We start from the raw sequence: 19,345 nt of genomic DNA on the forward strand, positions 1-19,345 counted from the left end.
AAAGGGAAGCACAGGGAAGCAGTGGCGGTGGAAGCAGGGGGAGTTATCGGGGACGAGCAGTGGCGTAGCTATAGGTCTGGCGCCCGGGGCCAAGGATACATAATGGCGCCCCCTCCACTTCTTGAAACAATTGCGCGCCGGGCGCGAAAAATTGCACAATACCATAAGTTATTTTGGTTACTAAATACAATGAACTGATGAATGTTTTAAATACAATGAAGTTCAAATGACTTTCGGGCTGAAATTGATCTTTTAAATGACTATTTATTTTGAAATGCGCTCCAAGGGGCGCAGAATCGATGCTGAATTGGTCAATCAGCGCCCGCCCCCTCGAGGTGGCGCCCAGGGCACGTGCCCCATTTGCCCCACGTCGCGTCGCTACGCCACTGGGGACGAGCATATTTTTAATTTCAGACTATTTAAACCCCAAATGAAGGTGTGTTTTGCCCGGATGTTTTGCTACTGTATTTTGCAATAATTATTTTACCCTATTTGGGCCAAAAACTTGATGTTTTTTGTGCTAATAAAGAAGATGCAGAGGGCGATTATTGCCTATGAAGGAGGGATATTATTTGAATGATCCCAATATTGAGCGTTTGTTTACCCCACGATTGAAGATAGACCTCGTTGGGGGCCTCGAGTGAGATTTTATCAAATCAAAGCCATAGCGGCAATCTATTTGATTTGATAAACACATATTGGGTCCTATTAGATTCATTATTTCTGCATCTGGGATTGTTATAATCGGAGACTGAGTTAAAAAGGCTAAACAGTCAATCATGCAGAATTTGTTTACGATATGTCGTGATGATTGAAATTCCTGAACGCAGTGGTAAAACAGCTTGCCCTATGGTTAATTTTGCACCTTCAAACATACAAACCGTCTCAAAAGTGAGATCTTGGAAATTGTAAACTTCCTTTCCTGAAGTAGTTAATTCCAAGAAAGGTGTAAAGTACCGGTACCCATTTTTCGTCATTTTCTGCGATTCATTTTATCCGACGAAGGCACCAGATGAATCGTCCTTCCCTTTTAGGACTATTAACCAATCACGGGCTTTGGATGGTTGATCGTCAGACGCAATTAAAACTATAAGTGGTTCTGGCATATAATTTGCAATGAATACAGGTTTCAAGAGCAGGTATTTATGTACTTTTATCGCCCCAGCATTTTTTAAGTAGACTGATACCAATTCAAAACAGAAACTAAAGCTTGAGTTGTGGTACATTTTTGGGAATGTTTTAAAAAAGATTCTGTTCTTCTCCAAAATTGAATACAATTCCTGAATTTCTCATCTCAGACCGAACTTATGTCATACCGAAGATGTTTGCTTTTCATTGCATTTTAATATGACGTGTATTATGACTGATATTTGAGTCCGATGAGACAGAAAATTATATTAATATTTTTTAAAGTTTAAATATAAATATTACATTAATTTCCACTTTTAAGCCACAATGCAATCTCAAGAAAAAATGGTAGTATTTGATAATGGCTAATTACAAACAGATATATAGGGTCCATCCCAGGGCCGAATACATTATTTAGGGACCGTTCACAAACACTTGTAAGGGGGGCCTGATGCAAAAAAAAATCATCGCAAACATTTTTTCAGGGCCCCCTTTACAGACCTCAAAGATTTCAGCCCCCTTTTTTTGACATGAAAATTATGGGTCAACCCCATAGAAAAGCATATAAACTCAATTTTTCCAGGAAAATTTGTGGTCATTTTTTGGCTATCTTTTAGAATACCCTACCATTTTTTACATTCACAGTGTATGTGTAGGTCGTTCATAAAAGACCCCCATTGAAAATCTACAGTGGTAGGGTATTCTAAAAGAAATCCCATTTTTTCAGGGCCCCCTTAAGGGCTGGGGTATGAACGTTTGGACAGTATTTATTTTGGGACATCAGAGCACATCAGACATATCGAATTGCATTCTGAATACGAAGAATGTCATTCTGATATCAAATAATTTTGATTTTTTGAAATTCGCAATTTAATACACATTTTATGGCAAATCATTAAAAATTGATATTTTTGATATTTAACCATGAGCAATAGGAAAACCTGTATTGTCCGTTAATTTTTCTCCAATTTGTAGAACATATACTAATAATTATAATATCTGATTAATTATGGTGTCAAATGTGTGCGACAATACGTATGCATGACGTTGAAACAATCATGATTAAAAAAAACACCAATGATTTTAAATACAGTCATCACCAATGACTCAGTAAATCGTATTTCTTTGATTTATATCGTGAAGCTGATCTTTCACCCCCTGTCGTTAATTACTCTACATAGCGCCCTCTGTTGTTGATTAATCGCCAAATTCCAGCCTCGGAGTTTTGAGACCAGAATCTTGATGCCGATGAAATCAAGGAATAATTACGATGACGTCATCAATTTCTATCGAGGTTTACTGCTAAATACGTATTATAGTATGGTAAGTAAGATGCTGCTGACGTCACTGTAACTCTTGTGTAACTCTTAGTCGTGAAAAATCGCTTAGCAAATTTGGCATGGAAGAGTGTCATACATTCAAATTATAACATCTCAGCCGTGATCTGCAGATGTGCTGCTTTGTCGCCAACAGAGGGCAGTATTTAATTCTCATTAATAGAATGATACTGCCCTCTGTTTATCGTTTTAGCGATCGATAGAGGGGGGAAATAGGCAATTTCTAATGACAGTGGGGGTATCACAGTAATTTATACATTAAAATACACATTTGACACCATTATTTTTATTTTTATTAGAATTTTAATGAGTTTTGTTCAACATAATTCGGAGAAATTGACGGATAATACAGGTTTACCTAAAGCTCTTGATTTAACAGTACTTGAAGTAAACTTTATAAATCTGATGATTTATACTTAAAGTGTATGTAGGTGGGATGAAAAGCCGACGATCAATTGAAAAGTTTGACCTTTCGTATTGAAGATATGGATTTTTTTTCCCAAAACACCCAAAAAATTAGGTCTTTGGGGAAAAAATCCATATCTTCAATATGAAAGGTCAAAATTTTCAATTGACCGTCGGCTTTTCCTCCCTGCTACATACACTTTAAGAATATATCATTAGATTTACATAATTACTTCGAGGACTGTTATATATCAAAAATTTGAAAAATATCAAATTTTAATAATTTGTCATAAAATTTGTATTATATTGTGATTTTCAAAAAATGAAAATTATTTGATATCAGAAAGACATGCTTCGTATTCAGAATGCAATTCGATAGGTCCGAGGTGCTCTCATGTCCCACAAAAAATACTGTCGAAACGCAATAAACGCTCATTTTAGATCCCTTAAGAGGGTCAAAAAAGTTCAGGCCCCCCTTTTTGCATCAGGCCCCCCTTAAAAGTGTTTGTGAACGGTCCCTTAACTTTGTGAATACAAATATATTCAAAGTGTCTGCATGTTAACTTTAATCGAGCGTTGCAACATGCGAATGGCGATAGGCCTATACATGCCATATAGGCCCTAGTCGATTTTTGGTAAATCAAATATAATGTTATCAATCGTGATGACCGCATTCAGTCGAAATTAAGTGTATCACATAGAACTTGTTAGAGGGAGTATGATCACTGAAAAGACCGGCTGTCTGAAATCTATTAATTGTGCAAATTAATACAACTCATAGTTTATGCAGACCATGTATAAGCAAGTGGACTGTACTACTAGAAGTCTGCCCACAAGATATCAAACTAAGTATATGAAGGTAGTAAATTAGCATATTTATTGTTATTATTTTTGTAAACGGTTCTTGAGAATACACATAATGTATATATATTGTTTACATACAAAAACAATATCAGAATAAATTGTGAAAAAGAAAAAGAATTTGTTTGTCAATTCATTTGTACGTATGCATAGCTCAACGCTGATGAATATTTATACAATCCTAACCATTTTTTATTAAAAATAATCGTTAGTAATCATTTAGCGCGGCGTCAGGCTGCTTGAACAAGGTCCAAAAATTACCCAATTAAAAATCAAATTTACTACTACTACTAAAAATTTGATTTCGATTCAGCTACATGTTGAAGCTTGCATAAATAGCCAATACCATAGACTGCCGGCAAGAGTGCGTCAAAGTTGGCAGCCAGCTAATAATTTGGGTATGCTATACTTGAATCTGTCTTCCAAAGAGCATTTTGAGACCGTGACCCTTAAAATGGGATGATCCCCAAATGACCCCATAAGATCGTATAGGGGTAAAAATTTTTGTTCCAATAACACTTTCAAACATGTCTAATTATGCGTCTGGCCCCACTGATCCCAGCAATGTAAAGTTTTTGCGTGTACGACCTATAGTTTAAAAGTTATGGGTCATAAAAGATCAAAGGTCGATTTGCTTGTTGTGTATGGGTCAAAAATCAAAGTTGCTCCGATTTCGTAAAAGATGAGGCAAATTGTTGGCCTACCTTAGATGTTTCAGAAAAAGAATAGTTTGTACTATCTATATACTAGGATTTCACAGGATTCAATGGTATTTGTATCTATCCTCTGAACTTCACATACATCGCAGATAGTAAAAACTCTTCTTTTCCTGAATCCCTTGAACTTAAGGGACAGACAGGAAGGGAATTAAGGTACCAGTTATTTTTACCCCTGTCATAAACATTAACAGATTATTCATCATCAGAACCAGAAGCAAATAGCAGTATCTTTTAGCACAGATTTAAAGAATAGCCCCGTGGGCGCCTATTATAAATGCACATGACTAGTAACATATAACAGCAATGTTTTATATTGAACATGCTGATTATGCCTCATTTGGCCCCCATGATGTGCAAAAAGAGATGAAAGGGGGATATAGAAAGAGAAGATCGAGGAGAGAAAAAAAGGCGGTGGAGAGGAGAGAGGAAAAAAGAAGAAAATGGGTCACTCCCCTCCCTGGCCATGACTAGACGAAGGGGGGGAGTTAATCCTCCTATCCGATCCCATTCGGACATATTGCCCCCCACTCAACTTAAATTTTGGTAGGGGTAAGAACTGCTTTTTGGGCAAAATATGGGCCTGATGAACTGAAATTTTCACATTTTTGTGGGGGTTTAGTGAACTTAAATTGGGCCAAATTATAGTACTATAGGCCTATATAGTGGAACTGAAAAAAAAATCAATATTTTTTCCAAATTTGAGCTAAAAATTTCAGAGTTTATTAAATAATACCATAGGCTAAAGCTACTCTAACTAGTTCAACCCTTATACCATCACTACCATAAACTTTATTATAGTATCTGAATATTCATAATGCTCATTAAAGTTTTCCCCCTTTCCACCAATCCACGAGCACTTTTTCAATGACGTTTGGGTCAGAGGTGACAATAACAAACCCCACGTGACAATGATGACGTATCCATCCGCTGACGACACAAGAAAACAACAGAATTGAAAGTGAATGCAGATCGTGGGAGAAAACCTCTTAATTTGAAAAACACAATTAGACTGAGTTTTGACAACAACAATGCAGCTAACTTCTTTGGTATGTAAAATAAATGTTATAGATTATATGTACATATTTTTGTTTCAGTAAATAACCTATTTGACGAAGAAAGACGGAATTCACGCCAGCTTCTTTCATCGTCAGTGATCGTAACGTACTTGACTATGAGTCTGACTGCGTTGAGCTTGAGACCCGGGCTTGAGAGCTGCATGAAGAAAGAAAGACACCGGTTTTGTTTTGACATTTTAAATACCTCTGTGCCGTAATTCAAGTGAAAAATCGTACGAAGATATTGATTAATCATGTTTGAAACATATATTTGTACTACTACTATGAGATATTTGTTGATATCGAGTGAGTAGAACGTTAAAAAATAGTTCCCATTGGCATTGCGGTCATGTGACGCATTTCGTATTTACTTGCCAGCTGTTCCTCCAATTCATTAAGTCGGTGATTTTAAATTACAAAAGCCATCTCATATTGGCAAGGATAAATTAAATGTTGTACTTTCTTGCCTTGCATGCTCCGTAAAGACGTGACTAATAATAGCTAATACATAGTCATATGAAATTGAAATACAACAATGATATTTTTTAGTTGAGTAAATTTGTTGAACCGATGGGAATTTGTTTTATTCTAGAAACACCAAATCTCACAGCTGATCGAAGATGTCAACAAAGATTTTTCCCGCGGCTGTAAAGTGTATTTCATAACACTATTATTACAGTGACCTTTTATCATGTATCAAATACATTATTTTGTTGAGCTTGTATGACAAAGTAGTTTGGTGACTTTGGTCTGGTATAAATGGTCAGCTGACATGGCTGATTGTGCTGCTCATGCTGCAAACAAACAAGATCTGGCAATGTAGAGTAATAATATGTTGTAGTCATGGTAGTCACGATTATGCACTTTCAGTTTCCCACGCGTTTGAACGGGAATTGGATTGCATACTTTTTCGATGTCTAGTGAGCAAATTTTTTCATTATTTTGAGAAAATGATGTCAAATTTTCTATTCTATATTGTTTGGTAATAATGTCTTTTGCCAATAGTATGTTTAAAGTTGTAATTTTGTGTTTTTGATCGCAAAGATCGGATATTTTCGTTCGATTGAATTCTGAACCCTTCGCAAGGGTGCCGATTTCGCAGAACTTTGACGATAATTTTGCCTTTTGGACACTTAAATGCTTTCGATCCTTAATTTTGTTTCAACCGAGTCTTAAATTATCAAGCACAATACAGTTGGTACCACATTTATATACATTGATGAAATTTTAAAGATTTTTTTTCAAGTTTCTAACCGGCGCAAATCGTTAAGTGTGTATTTCCCATTGACATCCAAAATGGCGTAAGCCAGTCCTCAATATACATAGGTACGGCGTATATAGGACTGGCAAGCGAGTCTAAGTCATGGTAGTAAACCTTTGACGAGAGCGTATTTTAAGTGTACATACTGTATATAGGGAGGTTTCATGTACGCCACGGGTCACTAACCCTGGAGGCACAACAACGATATATTGGAGCATGTGAAAATGAAATGTCACCTACAGAATGCTAATATTCCTTACAAAGCATGGGTTTGAATAACGCACCAAAGATTCACAGAGGACAAATGGAGTAGTTCGCAACACAAACTTAAATAACGGGCAAAACAGACACTTTTTATTGGTATGACATTTTCGTATTGGTGCTGCCCTATCTAAGTTTGCACTGAAGTGCCATCTCAGTTTTGGTGCGCCGATGTGGATCATGTGTTAATGAATTTTTATTTCTTCTGGATAAATAATGGGGTATTAATTACAATTACAAGCATAAGAGGTTAAACAAGAAGTACAAGAAGCTGTGTAATTAATATTATGACAAACATGCAACTATTTAAGCTACAGGAGCCTTGTTTTTTTTAGTGCAACGTTGCACTAGCTTTTTGTATACACTTCATCCCATACCGTTGTGCAGAGCTACGGTATGGGTTCCTCGTACTACAAATGGAGGATGATAATAGTTTGTTTGTCCTCCACCGCACTAGACTTCTCCGTAGTCCACTTGCCAATTGTGCACTACTCTGGCTATTACATTTAAGCTTAAAACTCTGATTTAATTAATGAGTGCACAATTGATAGATTTTCACAACTGATCTTTTCAGTCACCGTCGCCCTCTGTTTGTTAGCTTCCCAAGTGGACTACTGACTTTGCCTTGAGAGTTAGGCCAATTTCTGGCCTAACTAAAATTGGTGATGATGTAATGCATCTTTAAAAATGAATCTGGCTTGTGATTGGTCGCCCAGATCTCGTTATTGTTTAAATCCTCCCGGCGCGTGCTGGTACCATTATAACTATACATGGTACACAACTATCTAGGGAATGCGGCGCTTTTGTGCTGGTGGATGAGCGTATGCATCTAGCACGTATTGTACCACCATGCTTAGTCTTGTGGTTAGATTTTATTGATAAACAAGTATGATTGACAGTGTGTGAGTCCCGGGGTAAAGTTCTGCTTAAAAGTGAAAGTCCATAGTCGGTTTTTCGGATAATAAACTGGCAGATTCTAAAATTAGAATTGTTCAGTATTGAAGTGTCATTATAATTATGCCATTATGATATGTTGCATAATATAAGCCTCACGTAGGGCCTATACTTTACTTTTACTGTCACAAATATAATTATATAGCCTAAACTTTTTCATAACCATTTTATACTAGTATTTTGATGTAGGCCTACTAAATATCAGTATAATTTCGAGTTCAACTGAATGCGTTCATCATGATTAATAACATTTTTATTTATCAAAAATCGACTATGGCATAGTCTACCACCGCACTTGACTGACTCTCAATGCAGGTCATTTTTATCAACCTTTTTTAAACCTTTCGTGCAAGTGCCCTCCCTATACATAGATAGAAAGATAGATACAATTTATACCGGTACCGCGCATTATCTAATGAAAAGTCTAAGTGCCTTTACAAACTACAGCCAAGGCTGGAATAGAAACAAACAAAAATACAAAAAAAGAATAATTACATCAGTGTAGAATCACAGCCCTCGAATTAAGGGGGTACTACACCCCTGCCCAATTTTGGGCTTATTTTTGCATTTTTCTCAAAAATTAAAGCGCATTGGTGACGAGTAAAGTATGTATATTATAGGGGCAAGGACTACAACTACTGCACTGGAAATTTTATTTCAGCACAAACATCAGTTGTGGAGTTACAGCCAAAAATGAGGGAAAACCAATATTTGACCAATAAATCAATCACTCCTTGCCTTGAGTTGCTGAATTTTCAGTGCAGTAGTTGTAGTCCTTGCCCTATATACATATCTTACTTGTCACCAATGCGATATAATTTTTGAGAAAAATGCAAAAATAGGCACAAAATTGGCCAGGGGTGTAGTACCCCCTTAAGGATATGAAGGGGCACAGCAATTTTTTTAGGGCAAGTTGATAATGCCTTGGATTTTCACTGAAAAGGCAAGGCAGCACTGCAGTTTGTAATATTTCAAGAGGGCATCATGGCAACTGTTGAAAATTTGAGAACGGCACCAAGGCAATTTACTCAAAAGTGAAGAAAACACACACAAACATAGATAGATGATTTTATAATGAAGGGGCAGGGCTGGGGCACCGATGGCAACTTCATTAGAGGGCACGGCAAGTGACTGCCTTGGGTAAAGGATATATTTTGAGGGCATTACGGCAGTGGGGATGGACACCCATGACCCATGGCAAAATGCCATGGGTGCCGTGGGTTAATTCAAGGGTAGATCACATATTTACTGCATTGAAACATACTTGTCTCTGATTGGTTGCTGAGGTAATCTGATGTTGTTGAGTGGAAATTTGTTAGCTCCGATTTTGCGACATCACGTTAGTACATGTACGCGCTCATCAAAGGTTTACTGCAAAGCTTTAAAATAGACTCGCTTGGTCCGGTGGTGATCGGCGTAGAAGTAGCGAGCAGTGGCTGATGACCAATCGGGCAACCCCCAGGTCAACCATCCGGGGTGGGGTGGCGGTATTTGAGTTTGGTTTGGGTAGGGATGTGCCGCTGAGAATTTCAATATTAGGCCAAATATACAAGAAATATATCTGCTCACTAGAAATGAACTGAATGCGCAATTTCATTCATGTGCATGTAATGGGATCTTGAAAACCCATAATCACAGTCTTAAAGCTACATGTAGCTATGGGTTGGGCAATAAATATCTGTTGGGGGTGATTTCAAAATTTGGTCCTTTGGTATGAAGTCTGTTGTCACTTGCATTACATGCAGATGTCTTGAGCAGGACATTTGGTAATCTAATTCTGCCTAAAAATAGTCTGCATTAAATGCCATGATCAAATGGATCTCATCAACATGTAATATGACATAACAGTTCAATATGCTGATTTCCTGATGTCAAGGACAAAGCAAGTTGCTATATGAGTGTGTATGACACATGTTTCAAAATATTGAATTGTTACCCCGATTGTGCTAATAATTTTATGTAAAATGCCCTCCTGCCCTATATGTCCCCCTTAAATGCCCACTCCCAATAATACAAAGGGACCGAAATGCCAGTAGCGGCCCACAGGGGGATGAGGCAAATCCACCCTCCCATCAGATATCTTGCCCTTCCATTTTAAAATGTTTGCAGCAATTTTGTGTAAATTTCATGATTTTTGACTTGGCTCTGAAATTCACTTTGCCCACCCCCACTTAGAGTTTTATGCCTCCACCACAAGGCATACTGTTTTTGCACTGTGGCAGTCTGACCACTATCTCATATCTATGGCGCAAGAAAGACGAATCGCGAAAGTCCAGTGACCGCGCCGCCCGAATTTTTTCGGGTGGGGCGGTTAGTGGACTTTCGCGGTCAATCTTTCTTGAGCAATCAGAGCCTGAGCAGTGATACATGTAGTTGGTAACTGAGAAAAAAACAGGTCCTATTCGTCGGACTAGCCCGGTCTTCAAGTAGCCTATCGCAGCAGTTGCTGTGTTAACCCTGGTGTGTGGAAATCCTGCAATTTATTTTGCACTATGATGTCATATTTTGAGTGCCAAGGAGTGCTGCAATCTTTGATCTTTGCTTTTAGTAAGATGAGGCAACTGATATCAGGTGATAGTGGTGGAATGTGCAAATTGGGTATACTGGTACTGGAAGTGGCATGTTTGGTTAGCCTTGGACAAAGTCTTAGCATATATTTAGTTTTAAATTGGCAAGAACTATTTTTTTGCAATTTGCATTAGTGGTCCAAAATATGGGTGGGTAAATTCACTACCCAAACCAAACTTGAATATTCCCCCTCCCCAGACTGAATCCAAAGTAAAATATTTGAAGACTTGCCAAAATTTTGGTAAAAAATTGTAAAAACTAAAATAATTTGTGTTAAATTTGGCTGAGAATTATGACTGGTATATCGATGGGTCCATATTTTTTGAAAAATTGGAATATTGACAGGCCCACTTTCAAATTCTCAGCTGCAGAGAAAGACTAGCTTGACTTTGCACTTGATACAAGAGGTCATTGACTGAATTTAACTACCGGTATCTGTATCTGATGATATCAAATTATAGTAATTACAAAATCTTATTTCTGGCTGATATTAAAAACTTGAATGAACCAGATAATTTGGACTTTGCGCACCAAGAACTGGTACCAAAACTGTTTTAACAGGACTATATATTTGGCAGTAAAGTTTCAATAATATTACTTGGGTTAAGCACTAAGGGTTAGACGCAGTGTAACTTATGACAGCAAGCTTCTAAAGGTATCATCAGCTACAACTTGGAGAAGTAACAAAGAATAAATCTGCTCTATCATCACATTTTGATTTATTGTTGAAAACTTTCACATCTATCACAATGTGTCATTTGGAATTTCCAGATACCTTTGAATTTGTAAGTACATGTACCAGTAAGTTCAGTAACTGGTATAATCATCTTCCATAAATGATGAGGTGTTGTTTGTTTGGCTTATAATAGGCGAAAAAAAATCTCATAACATCATGTATTGATGTCACATACAGTGTAGTTGGGTGCAGCACTTAGGCCAAAAAAAAAAATTGTTTGTTTGTCCATAAAGGCTTATGAAATAGTTGGGTCGGTAGGTCGGATTTTTTTTTTTTTTTTTTTTTTTACAGATATTGCACTTGAAACTGACAACTGACAAGACTGGTAAATAAGTCCAAACACACAGCACTTCACTGGTTTAACTCTTGAGATGGTTCTGCTGATAGGCCTGGCATTTTCGGTAATTTTGTACCCGGGTACCAGCGCATTTTTCAAGCGGGTAACCGGTACCAATTGCAAAAAAAAAAAAAAAAAAAAAGGTTTTTTTATTTTTGTGTAGTGTCCCTGGACCTAGACCTAAACGCTAGGATCATTCATGGTTGATCTAAAAAAAAAAAAAAAAAAAAAAAAATTCAAGATGTTTTGTATTTTTAATATGAAAACTGATACTTTGTATTCATGTCATACTCTATTAATGATTTCAAAATGCATTCAAATTCAATGCATTTTGAAATCATTAATAGACTATGACATGAATACAAATTATCAATTTTCATATTAAAATACAAAACATCTTAATTTTTTTTTTTTTTTTTTTTAGGTCAACCATGAATGATCCTAGCATTTAGGTCTAGGTCCAGGGACACTAAACAAAACCGAAAAAAAAAAAATTTAAAAAATCTTTTTTTTTTTTTTTTTTTTTTTGAAAAATTCCAAAAAAAAAATTCCAAAAAAAAAAAAAACGGTCGGGACCAGGGTACACGGTCGGTCGGACGTGGACAAACAAACAATTTTTTTTTTGGGCCTTACGCTAGTTTCATAATGCGTGACTGGCACAAGCTTGTGAATTTACGCTAGCGTAAGTTGAGACTTTATTGATGTGCTCAGAAACAAAAGATGAATTATTTTTGCCTTTTCTAAGCCGAACAAACTTTATTTTTGGTAAGGGCTAAGGAGTGTGATGTAATGATACGTGAAATATGGATTGTTCCATTCCATGAACAAGGGTGAGTGGATCTTACAACAAAGGGATTATATTTGTGCCAACATTATAACAGTATTTAGTGTTGTTGAGATGATATATGGTGGTGGTTGATGGGAATAAGTCAAGGAATTTGACATGGAGAATTTATGAGTGATCTGATATATATACATGTAATAATTTCCATCTTGTTATCCAATCTGGACGCATGTACTGTATAATTATACATCACCTGATTTGGAATCAACATATAACTTTTAAAATGTCCATTTACATACAATTTGTTTTGTCCCAGCCAGTGTTCGAAATAAGCACTTATCCTCTTGTCCTCTTGTCCAAAAATCACTGGGGACAACCATATTGAGCTATGTACTTATCCCCTGGACAACCACTATATTTTACCTCCATAAGTATGACACATTTTGGGGACAACCAAAATGTAGTGAGGACAAGCAGAATTTATGCTTTAGTTATCCTCTGGATAACCTCCATATTTTCTTTATTTCGGACACTGGTCCCAGCCCAATTTGAACAATGTGAAATCATCCAACAATAACTCACTTCCTTTATTATCTATTGTATCATTGCAGGTCAAAACTGTTGGGTTTCGGCTCCTTCCATTCATCAAAGCTTCCCTCATTTACCTACTATTCTGGCTTCCGTACTTTGGCAAGACACCCTCCTACCAGAGCATCTTCTTCAAATGCCTTCCAATTTTATGTCTTATCTGCTTTGTCATTGCGTACCTCAAAGGCCTATCTAGAAAGCGATATGCCTTCAGCATTTTGGCTGGGCTGATTCTGTCATGCATGGGCGATGCGTGCCTTGTGTATAGCCACAACTGGTTTATCGAAGGACTATTGTGTTTCGCTCTCGGGCACATCATGTACGCTTATGCTTTCGGGCATAAGCAACCATATCGACTTCAGATGCTGCTATTCTTGGTGCCATTTGGTATCGGTATTTATGCCTTCATGCTTCCTGGATTCAAGGGGGCGCTTCAGTATCTTGGCGGTCTGTACATCATTCTGATCTGTATCATGGCGTGGCGTGCAGCAGCAGCAATTCAGCTCAATATGTGGAAGTGGACCAAGATATTCGCATTTTGGGGTGCTGTGATGTTCTGCATTTCAGACTTAGTGTTGGCTATCAATAGATTTCGTTTTGAAGTGCCGTATGGTGATACCATTGTCATGTCAACGTACTACACCGCCCAGCTTGGAATCGCTCTATCCGTTGTGCCATCATCAGACATGATTTCGCAAAAACGAAGGGAGTCTAATGGACATGTGAAAGCCATCAAACAAAACTGAATCGCTGTCCATCCCAGAAAGGTTTGGTACAAGTAGTAGTGTAACCAGTCTACAACAGGGCTAGACGTTTAAAGTTTGTTATGGCACATGCCATACTTTAATAGAAAAGAGTCCACTCTTACAGACCTTCTAAGCAAGGCAATATATTAGGCAGACACCCAGGCTTTTTTACCCCATGGTTGCCCAGTTTTGGCTCCTGGTGTTTCCAGTATTTTACACAAACTATAGGACCAGGAGCCATCTTTGGCACCAGAAGCTCATTTCAGCTCCTGGTCCAGGCATACTCAATATAAAAGCCTGCTTCTAAGCTAAAAGGTATTAAGTCCAAACAGACTGTATCTTTAAACTGTTTGGTCCTCTATTTAAATACAGGAAATTACACGGTAGGATTTTATAACGGTTATTCATGATACAAATTGAGATTTACAACAGGTTCGCCATCGGACAATTATGAAACTTTCAACTTGACAGTTTTATTACTTGTCCTGTGGCGAACCTGTTGAAACCCCCTCAAATTGTAAGTAAAGGAAGTGAGAATCTCAAAATTTGTTTAACATAGGTTTTCTAGAATCCAAATGGATTCTGGTCAATTTATTCTGATAGCTCTGAAGCACATGGTGGTGTAATGATCTATCAAATGTATCTGCACAAAAATGGTTACTAATAAAGAGTGAAGGTAACTTAAAACCAACTCAGGAGTCACACTTTGAGTATTAACTTGAAAGGTTTCGAAGGTGCTAAGGTCTGCTGCTATATTCACTACGGTACTTCAAATGCCATTATACTAAAGCTATAATATATCTTCAGTCACTAAGGAGAGCAATTAAAGTTTTACCAATAACCGACCATTTTACGAAATTAAGTAGCAAGTAAACATTACAGTTTATTGGTCAGATTTCAATTTAGATTTCAAGTTAGCTGAACCACATGTATGATAATGTCAGCTTTATATACATGTAGTGCTTTTTGCCCAGTACAATCAGTGACATCAGAGCAAATTTGATTTGTAGACACCTGAGCATTGAGTCATTTAAAGATAAAGTATAGATGAAGGCAAAATAGCTGCCTTGATGCTTTGACATCAGTGACTGCACCAGACAAAAAGCACTTATTTATACCTGTTTCCAAGGCAGCTGGGTTTATGAGTAGTGTGTATCACTTGCTGTCTATGTGTGATGCGATTAAGCAACATCAGTCGGAACTTGTAAATATTGATTTTTAGATATAACCAAACAAAGGAAATATTTCCTTTTGATTCCTTTTTGTTTTGCATAGTCTTTAATTGCTAATATCATTGGAACTGGTTGTTCAATTCAATGGGATTTCTGCAAAATGCAGCTTTGTAAATGTTTTTTACTATCCTATAACTAAAAATGTAATATTTCCAAGTTCCGACTGATTTTGCTTGATCGCATCACATAATGTGTGTTAAAAGTATGTACCAGTAAGTGAAGGGGTGAGAACTATTAATAATTAACCAAAGGTTCTAGATATATTTATTTAGTCTGAATCGATGTACAAAATGTATATCAATATTGAGTGGGCATGTTCATTGGGAATCACTTGTTTGATAGTGATAAGTCAATATTACTCTTCAGGAAGGTGAGAATGTTGATTCTGAAAGTACATTAGAATGGGAGAATGCATGTATAGGACGCATGGTAACAGTAGAGATTCAGTTAAAATAAAATGGGCAAAGTTCTTTACCACCTAATTGTGTACTTTGTTGCACTGAATATATACTGTACAAGTTTGCTTTTTAGGAAGTTTAAGTATCAGTATCCTTCAATTCAGCCATGTTTCCTGAAAACTAAGTTAGCAGAATACTGTTTTGGCTCTGAATGTATGGTGGATTTCCCATATTGTTACACAAGTTCATGATCATTCTCCCTTCTAATTTCTTAGAGTGTACAATTGCTCTCACTCAACAGAAAAAATGGTGCCTGAACATTCTTTATTGTACTGTGTCCTAATGGACAAGGTGAACAATGTATATAATGTGTATACATATAACAACTTTTTGTACTTGTTATTTTTACACGTACTATTTTACTTAAATACTAGGAGCTGAATTGACAACTCTGGCTTGAGGTTGACAGTACAAGGTAAATGATCCCTAACCACCCTGAATGCTACAAAATACTGCAGCACAAAGCCACTATAAGCATCCCAAGTGATGTGATTGCACCAGGGGCGTAACCAGGGAGGGGGGAAAACTGTCCCCCACAGAAAATTTTCAGGGATGAAATGAGGACGGCAAAGGATAAAGTGTCCTAAAATGAATAAAAACAGGACAAAAAATTGACAAATGGTGATAAAAATTTGGCTTTGCCCCTTCACACTAAAATCCTGGCTACGCTACTGGGATTACATGATCATCCGACCACACATACACAGTTACACACACAGAAAGGGTGTTAGGGTTAAGGTTCAAGGCAACTTCTATACATTGTAAATTGTAGATCCGCTACTCTGTACAATGTACATGTAGTGTATTTCTGAAGGTCCACTATTCATCCTTTAATAAAAACAAAACAAACAAAAACAAACAAAAAAGACAAAAAGGAACACTAAATATTTGAAGGCATGTTCTTTCAAGTAACAAATAGTCTCTCTAATCAGTAATCAGAATAGATATTTTTGCCTTGCATACATGTACATTGTGAGCAGGGTATCTTTTTAGATTCAGATGCCCAACCTTCTGCATGAATTTATTTAATTCAATTTAATGCGGTGTGTAAATTGATTCAGAATAGTGGACATTTGGAATCCTCATTCTTCGAGCGTGTGGATCCAGCTCTCTAGTCTTTACAAATGCTTCTTCCTGACACTATATATATTTCCTATGTTAAAAGTATGACAGCAAATCAATGCACATAGTATAGAAATATACTTATTAGCTTTAACTATTTTATGTACAAAAAGGAGGAACAGGGCAAACAGGTATTTTAATGAGAGAAATTAAATGGGGAAAGTTACTTTTGAATTTTGAATCAAAAGCAATTACATGATGTACAAATATAGGGCTGCTCATCAATATTAATATGTTCTCAGTTTGGAATTAATATTCTATGTATATGTATAGGGTGGGTATTTTGTAATGTTCCTGCTGAGTGGGAATATGTCCTATAACAATTACCATATAGAGTAGAGATTATTCACATGTAAAGGGATGTATCAAAATGATTGGTACCCATCGGTGTTGATAGATTGAAAAGCATCTTCTTGCAATGCAACATTAGATCTTCTTAAAATGACCAAAATGAATAATTATACTTTAATGTAATTTGATATTATTTAGTGATGTTTTAAGGTGGTACTACTACACCCCTTGATAAAATTGTGACTATTTTTGCATTTTTCTCAAAAAATAATAACACACTGGTAACAAAAGTTATGCATATAGGGGCAAGGAATTTAGTTACTACACTGGAATTTCAGTGACTCAAGACAAGCGGTACGTTATTTTTGTTAAGAAAAGAGTACTCATTTCATAACATATAATGAATCGCTTGTCTCGAATCACTGAAATTTCAGTGAAGTAATTGTATTTCTTGTCCCTATAATATCAGGGGGTGTAGTACCACCTTAAAAGACTATTTTCTTGAATTTAGATTTTTAAAATTAAACTCACTGTACTACATTTGATAACTGTAAATTTTACTAACTGTATTTGAAAATGTGAGTGTTGTTGACTAGTTTTAAACTTTTCTTTGATTTTCAATAGATTCTTGCTCTCATAAACTTCTATTTTAAATTTGACAGTTTGTTTTACTATGGCAGATCCTAAAAAGGACTCTTTTAATTACCAAACAGTTTTTATTCCACTATAAATGCTTGTCTGAACCTGGTATAAAACTCTTCAGATTTAAGCAAGCCATATTTGCTTCAAGAAACTGGTAAAATGATTGTAACCATAATTACAAAGACCGAGTTGCATGTTTAAAGCTGGTGTTATAGTCAAGATTGTGTGTGCTCAATTATTTGGAATGCTTGATAAAGAAAAGGAATGTAAGTGGTGACCAGTTAGGCCAAAAAAAAAACTTTGTCTCAAAGCTCACGAGAAATTTAAAAACAAATGCGAAATGCGATTTTTTAAATTTTTTTATTCCCGACTTTTTTCATGGTAGTTTGAGAAAAAAGTCTGTTTTTCTTGGATTTTTTCTGGAAAAAACTATAAAAATTTTTTTTTTTGAAATAAAAAAAATTTCTGCATTTCTTTTTTGTCAAATCGTGCGATTTTACAAACGCGCGCGCAAGCTTTGAGACAAACTTCTTTTTTTTTTTGGCCTTACATATATGTAGTTTGATTTTTGTTTTCATTGAATTAGAGCCAGAATTTAATAATTTCTGATTTTCTTGACAGTACAATGTACATGTTGAATACATAAGGCATATCAAGGTTGTGTAGCTATACTTTGATCAGCTCATAATCAGCGGGCCTTATAACATTGCGGGGTGGAGGGGTATGTTGCTTTCTTTAAGGTTTTGCTTGAGAAGCAAGAAGCCCTGCATGTGTCTATACATGATACATGTACTGAGTCTGAGTAAACTGGTCATTGGGAACAGGGAAAGAATTCCCTTGAACTTGTCAAGAACAATTGCAGAAAATGTACTTTAAATATTCAACTGACTCTTGGGTACTTAAGCTGAATTTATACTCGATCGCTTTTGCAGAAAAGCGATTTTCACGCATGCTCAATGTTTACTTACATTTCCAGAGCGTCAAGCCGATCAATCGATTCAAGTCGCGGAGGCAAAAACGACGTCGCTTTTTGCAAGTTGAAGAAATCTCAACTTCCCAGCGATATCGCTTGACACGTGAATGCGTCAACCAATCAATCATATACAACCAACTGGATCTATTATTTTGCTAATTAATTTACCTTTCTCGATTTTTAACTTTTGGTGATGAATTAATTCAAAGCAATAATTATTGACAGCAACTGATGTTTTAAAAATGTATTTTGTGGCATTTAGAATATTTTATTTGTCGTCTGCAATCGCTATCGCCGTGATAAGTATAAATGCAAAAGCGACGGGCGATGCATCGCAAAATTCGGCGATTGCATCGCTCGGCGATCGAGTATAAATTCAGCTTAATAGCTTGTAAGAAATCAGCATCCCAGAATGGTAGTACTTTTTCAGTTTTTTGCGTCAATTTTTTTTCGCAGTTTTGCCATACAATGCAAATGAAATGTTAGTGCATTTATCAATGCAGTTAAAAATAGAAAGTATAGATATTTATATTAAAAATATAGAAAATGCATATATTCATATTTTATGTAGACAGGTATATTGTTAATGGGAGAAAGTTTATTTTTCAAATAAAAAAATTAAGTGAAGGATAATTGTACTTAAATTAAGCATGTATAAATTTAAAAAATACAATACTTTTACTGTAAAAAGTATCACAACTTAATGATTTTCTCATTATATGTTTGAAAAGAAGAGATTGAATGAATGAGTTAATCCAGTTGAAATCCATGCACACCCTATGGAATGCATGACCTTCATCTCCCAGGTACAGTCTGTCCACCTCGAAGTACAAACCAAATCTGTGGCATTGGGGGTCGATGCTTTGCGTCATATGCACTGCGTGTTA

At 36.3% G+C, this 19,345-nt stretch overlaps 1 protein-coding gene across 1 annotated transcript; it reads left to right on the forward strand.

Annotated features, from left to right (window-relative positions):
* Window positions 1-5,378: 5,378 nt before the first annotated feature.
* LOC140168432 (lysoplasmalogenase TMEM86A-like) lies at window positions 5,379-17,834 on the forward strand. Its single transcript, XM_072191824.1, has 2 exons — window positions 5,379-5,496; window positions 13,018-17,834. Exons 1-2 carry the CDS (start codon window positions 5,479-5,481, stop codon window positions 13,738-13,740), a joined length of 741 nt encoding a protein of 246 aa, XP_072047925.1. The 5' UTR covers window positions 5,379-5,478; the 3' UTR covers window positions 13,741-17,834.
* Window positions 17,835-19,345: the final 1,511 nt, after the last annotated feature.

Source organism: Amphiura filiformis, chromosome 13, assembly GCF_039555335.1.
Source record: "Amphiura filiformis chromosome 13, Afil_fr2py, whole genome shotgun sequence".
NCBI classification, from domain to species: Eukaryota; Metazoa; Echinodermata; class Ophiuroidea; order Amphilepidida; family Amphiuridae; genus Amphiura; species Amphiura filiformis.